Source organism: Otolemur garnettii, unplaced genomic scaffold, assembly GCF_000181295.1.
Source record: "Otolemur garnettii isolate 467f Iridium unplaced genomic scaffold, OtoGar3 scaffold00043, whole genome shotgun sequence".
Taxonomy (NCBI): domain Eukaryota; kingdom Metazoa; phylum Chordata; class Mammalia; order Primates; family Galagidae; genus Otolemur; species Otolemur garnettii.
This window is the reverse complement of record NW_003852438.1, coordinates 10,759,300-10,764,174: the sequence shown is the minus strand read 5'-3', so window position 1 is coordinate 10,764,174 and position 4,875 is coordinate 10,759,300. Positions and strand designations below refer to the sequence as shown.

Genomic DNA, 4,875 nt, shown 5'->3' with positions numbered 1-4,875 from the left:
CCTTAGGTGTATGTGGCTGGCGCCTTAGCCACTTGAGCCACAGGTGCCGAGCCTTTCTGAATAATTTTCTTCCTGAAGTATATCTTTTAAAATTCCTTAGTACAGGTGATAAACTCAGTTTTTGTTTATCTGAAAATGTCTTTATTTCTCCCTCTTTGTTCATAGACACACACAACTGTAGCTTAGTAAGTATTTTGTCTTGGCACTGTTCTAGAAAATTTTCCACTTTTCAGGTTTCCATTGTTGCCAAGTAGTTTTCTGTCAGTTGTTTCTTTATAGTCTGTCTGCTCTGTGCTGTTTCTCAGAGGGTAAGAAGTAGGATGTAAAAGGCTGCCCTCTGCTTTTGGACTCTCCTAGACGGGAGAGGTTGAAGTACTGCCAGGAGACCAGGTGTGGGAGAGATATCGCCAGCAGCGTTAAGTACTTGGTCACTTTCCTCATTCATTTTTCCTCGGGCCGCTCAGAATACTGACAGCTAGATTGAGAGGGACTGGATACTCAATGACTGCTCTGATCTGGTGTCCAGGTGATGGGAAAGACTCTTCAAGGAATGTAGTGAAGCTGTGAATCCAAGAACCAGAGTTAAACCTGCTGCTGTTTCCAGACTGGTAACTCCTCCCCAGCAGTTCAGAGCCTTTTATAGCTTTCTTTTGTCAAACTGTCCTAAAAGGCTAAGATGAGGAGAGAGCGGTTGAGTCAACTGTAACTCTTCCTTGTTAATACAAAGGAGAAAGGAATTAACTTTTACATAAAGTTTTTTTTGCTTTGCAGAATGCATCCTGTCTTGTTCTTGCTGCCCGGCATGCCAGTGCTTCTTCTACGGTAAGGTCTAGAAAAGAAGACAGAATTATTGGACAGCCTGACTCTGGGGCAGAGGGTTTGGTGACCACCTTTTTCTCTTACTACATGGATCACTATAAAGGTTTTGAGACACACTGTGTTATGGTCTATTATTTTACTTCCAAGAAATAGAATCGACACTGTCCTTTCTGATTCACCTGTGTAAGTGTCAACTTGGCTCAGCTTATTGGTTTTGCTGGGAGGGTTTCATTTCTTTCTGTCAGTGTGGATTTCATTTCGCTCTTTTTTTTTTTTGCAGTTTTTGGCTGGGGCTGGGTTTGTACCCGCCACCTCCAGCATATGGGGTTGAGGCCCTACTCCTTTGAGCCACAGGTGCCATCTGATTTCATCTCTCTTGATATTTGTGTATCTCAAAGCTTTCACAACTATTATTACTACTATAGTACTATTATATATGTATATATATATATTTTTTTGAGACAGAGTAGAGTGCTGTAATGTCATAGCTCATGGCAACTTCAAATTCTTGGGCTCAAGTGATCCTCCTACTTCAGCCTCCCGAGTATCTGGGACTACAGGTGTCCACCATAATGCCCGGCTATTTTTAGAAATAGGGTCTCTCTTGACTCAGGCTAGTCTTGAACCTGTGAGCTCAGGCAATCCAACCACCTTAGCCCCCCAGAGTGCTGGGATTAAAGGTATGAGCCACTGTGCCTGGCCATTTCTATGGTAGGTTTTTTTTTTTTTTTTTTTTTGAGACAGAGCCTCAAGCTGTCCCCCTGGGTAGAGTGAGTGCTGTGGCATCACAGCTCACAGCAACCTCCAACTCCTGGGCTCAAGCGATTCTCCTGCCTTCAGCCTTCCAAGTCTGGGACTACAGGTGCCCACCACAACACCCAGCTATTTTTTGGTTGCAGTTATCATTGTTGTTTGGCGGGCCCAGGCTGGACTTGAACCTGCCAGCTCAGGTGTATGTGGCTCGTGCCTTAGCCGCTTGAGCCACAGGTGCCGAGCCTCTATGTTAGTATTTTAAGAAATTATTTAGGTAGTGGCTATGCTCAGGGGGTAAAGTGCCAGCCACATACACCGAGGCTAGTGTGTTCAAATCCAGCCCAGGCCAGCTAAAACAGTGACAACTGCGACGAGAACAACAAAATTAGCTGGGAGTTGTGGTGGGTGCCTCTAGTCCCAGTTACATGGGAGGCTGAGGAAAGAGAATCGTATAAACCTAAGAGTTTGAGTTGTTGAGAGCTATGATGCCACAGTGCTCTATCCAAGGCAACAGCTTAAGACTATCTCAAAAAAAAAAAAAAAGAAAGAAAAATAATTTACTTGGCTGGGCTCAGTAACTGCCTGTAATAATAGCACTCTGGGAGGCTGAGGTGGGCGGATCTCTTGAGCTCAGGAGTTCAAGACCAGTCCAAGCAAAGTGAGGCCCCATCTCTACTGCAGATAGAAAAGTTAGCTGCTGCTCAGTGCCTTTAGCTCAATTGGCTAAGGCGCCAGCCATATACACCCAAGCTGGCAGGTTTGAATCCAGTCCAGGCCTGTCAAACAGCAATGACAACTACAACCAAAAAATAACTGGGTGTTGTGGTGGGCGCCTGTAGTCCCAGCTACTTGGGAGGCTAAGGCAAGAGAATCACTTAAGCCCAGGAGTTAAAGGTTCCTGTGAGCTGTGATGCCATGGCACTCTACCCAGGGTGACAGCTTGAGGCTCTGTTTTAAAAAGAAAGAAAAATTATGTGGGCGTTGTGGATACCTCTAGTTTCAGCTGCTTGGGAGGCTGAGGCAGGAAGATCCCTTGAACCCAGGAGTTTGATGTTGTTGCAAGCTAGGCTGATGCCATGTGGGCAACCGAGTAAGACTTTTGTCTCCAAGAAAAAAAGAAAGAGAAATTTACTTAACTTGTATAGTGAGGCAGGAATATTAGATACATTTTTTTTTTAATTTTTGAGACAGAGTCTTACTATATTGCCCTTGGTAGAGTACTGTGGCATCACAGCTCAGAGCAACCTCAAACTCTTGGGCTTAAGCAATTCTCTTGCCTCAGCCTCCCAAGTAGCTGGGACTATAGGCGCCTGCCAGAATGCCCGGCTTTTCTTTTTTTATTTTGAAACAGAGTCTCATTTTATTGCCCTCAGTAGAGTGCTGTAGTGTCACAGCTCACAGCAACCTCCAGCTCCTGGGCTTAGGCCAGTGGTTCTCAACCTTCTGAATGCTGTGGGCTTTTCCTTTGGATCATGACCCACAGGTTGAAAACTGCTGGCTTAGGCGATTCTCTTGCCTCAGCCTTCCAAGTAGCTGGGACTACAGCTGCCCACTACAACACCAGGCTATGTTTTTGTTACAGTTTGGGAGGGGCTGGATTCAAACCTGAGGGCACTGTCCTACCCACTGAGCCACAGGTGCTGCCCCCGGCTGTTTTTTTGTTGCAGTTGTCATTGTTTAGCTGGCCCAGGCTGGGTTTTAACTCACCAGCCTCAGTGTATGTGGCTGGCTCCATAACCACTGTGCTATGGGCACCGAGCATTCTTTTTACGATTGTTGGTGAATCATTGAGGGTACAAAGAACCCCAGGTTACATGCTTTCATATAAGGTAAAGTCCCACTTATAATTGTGTTCTCTCTCCCAAGAGGTGTGTGTTTTTGTTTTGGGGGGTTTTTGTTGTTGTTGTTTAGCGGGCTTGGGCCAAGATTGAACCCACCAGTCATGGAGCATGTGGCTGGCACCCTAATCAATAAGCTATAGTATAGCTGCAGGCACTCAGTTTTTTTTTTTTTTTTTTTTTTGAGACAGAGTATCTCTTTGTCACCCTGGTAGAGTGCCTTGGCATCATAGCTCACAGCAACCTCAGACTCTTGGGGCTCAAGTGATTCTCTTGCCTCAGCCTCCCACCTCAGCCTCCCAGAATGCTGGGATTACAGGCGTGAGTCACTGCGCCTGGCCACCTTATTTAAATTTTTTAAAAATTAGGCAGAAGTACCTGATAGGCCATGGTGGGCGGTCGTTTAGACCAGCCTGAGCAAGAGGGAGACCCTGTCTCTAAAAATAGCCAGGTTAGTTATGGCAGGTGTCTGTGGTCCCAGCTAATTGGGAGGCTGAGCCAAGAGAATTGCTTAAGCTCAAGAGTCTGAGGTTGCTGTAAGCTATGACACCGTGGCACTCTACCAAGGACAGCAAAGTGAGACTTGTCTCAAAAAAAAAAAAAAAACTTTAAACATTTTAGATTGTGGTTAAATACATACAATATACAGTTTACCTTTTTTTTTTTTTAGAGACAGAGTCTCACTTTGTCACCCTCAGTAGAGTGCCATGATGTCATAGTTCACAGCAATCTCTAGCTCTTGGGCTTAGGCGTTTCTCTTGCCTCAGCCTCCCAAGTAACTGGGACTACAGGCACCTGCCACAATGCTCGGCTATTTTTTGTTGCAGTTTGGCCAGGGCCGGGTTTGAACCCTTAACCCTCAGTATATGGGACCCATGCCCTACTCACTGAGCCACAGGCGCCACCTACAGTTTGCCATTTTAATTTTCTTTTTGCAGTTTTTGGCCGGGGCTGGGTTTGAACCCGCCACCTCCAGCATTTAGAGATAGAGTCTCACTTTATCTCTCTCTATAGTGTGCTGTGGTATCACAGCTCACAGCAATCTCCAACTCCGGGGCTTAGGCAATTCTCTTGCCTCAGCCTCCTGAATAGTTGGGACTACAGGCACCTGCCACAATGCTCAGCTATTTTTTGTTGCAATTTGGCCAGGGCCGGGTTTAAACCCGTCACCCTAGGTATATGGGGCCAGCACCCTACCCACTGAGCCACAGGTGCCGTCCTCCACAATTTTTTCATCTTCCCAGATTAAAACTGTACCCATTAAACAGTCTTCATTTCCTCCTGCCCCTAATTCTTTTATCCTCATTTACATTTAATAGTTGGTCAGACTTCCCTGGTAGACATAGAAAGTCAAATTTTTTTTTTTTAATTTTTTTTTTTTTTTTTTGAGACAGAGCCTCAAGCTGTCCCCCTGGGCAGAGTGCCGTGGCATTATAGCTCACAGCAACCTCCAACTCCTGGGCTC

General features: G+C 45.7%; 1 protein-coding gene across 2 annotated transcripts in view; it reads left to right on the top strand.

The window, feature by feature from the left end:
- CS (citrate synthase) overlaps positions 1 to 4,875 on the top strand; it is a 39,192-nt gene that overhangs the window by 18,157 nt on the left and 16,160 nt on the right. For both annotated transcript variants that reach the window (XM_012805573.2, XM_012805574.2), the window contains exon 2: positions 772 to 822. In XM_012805573.2, coding sequence (XP_012661027.1) covers positions 772 to 822 — 51 coding nt within the window. The remainder of the gene's footprint in view (positions 1 to 771; positions 823 to 4,875) is intronic.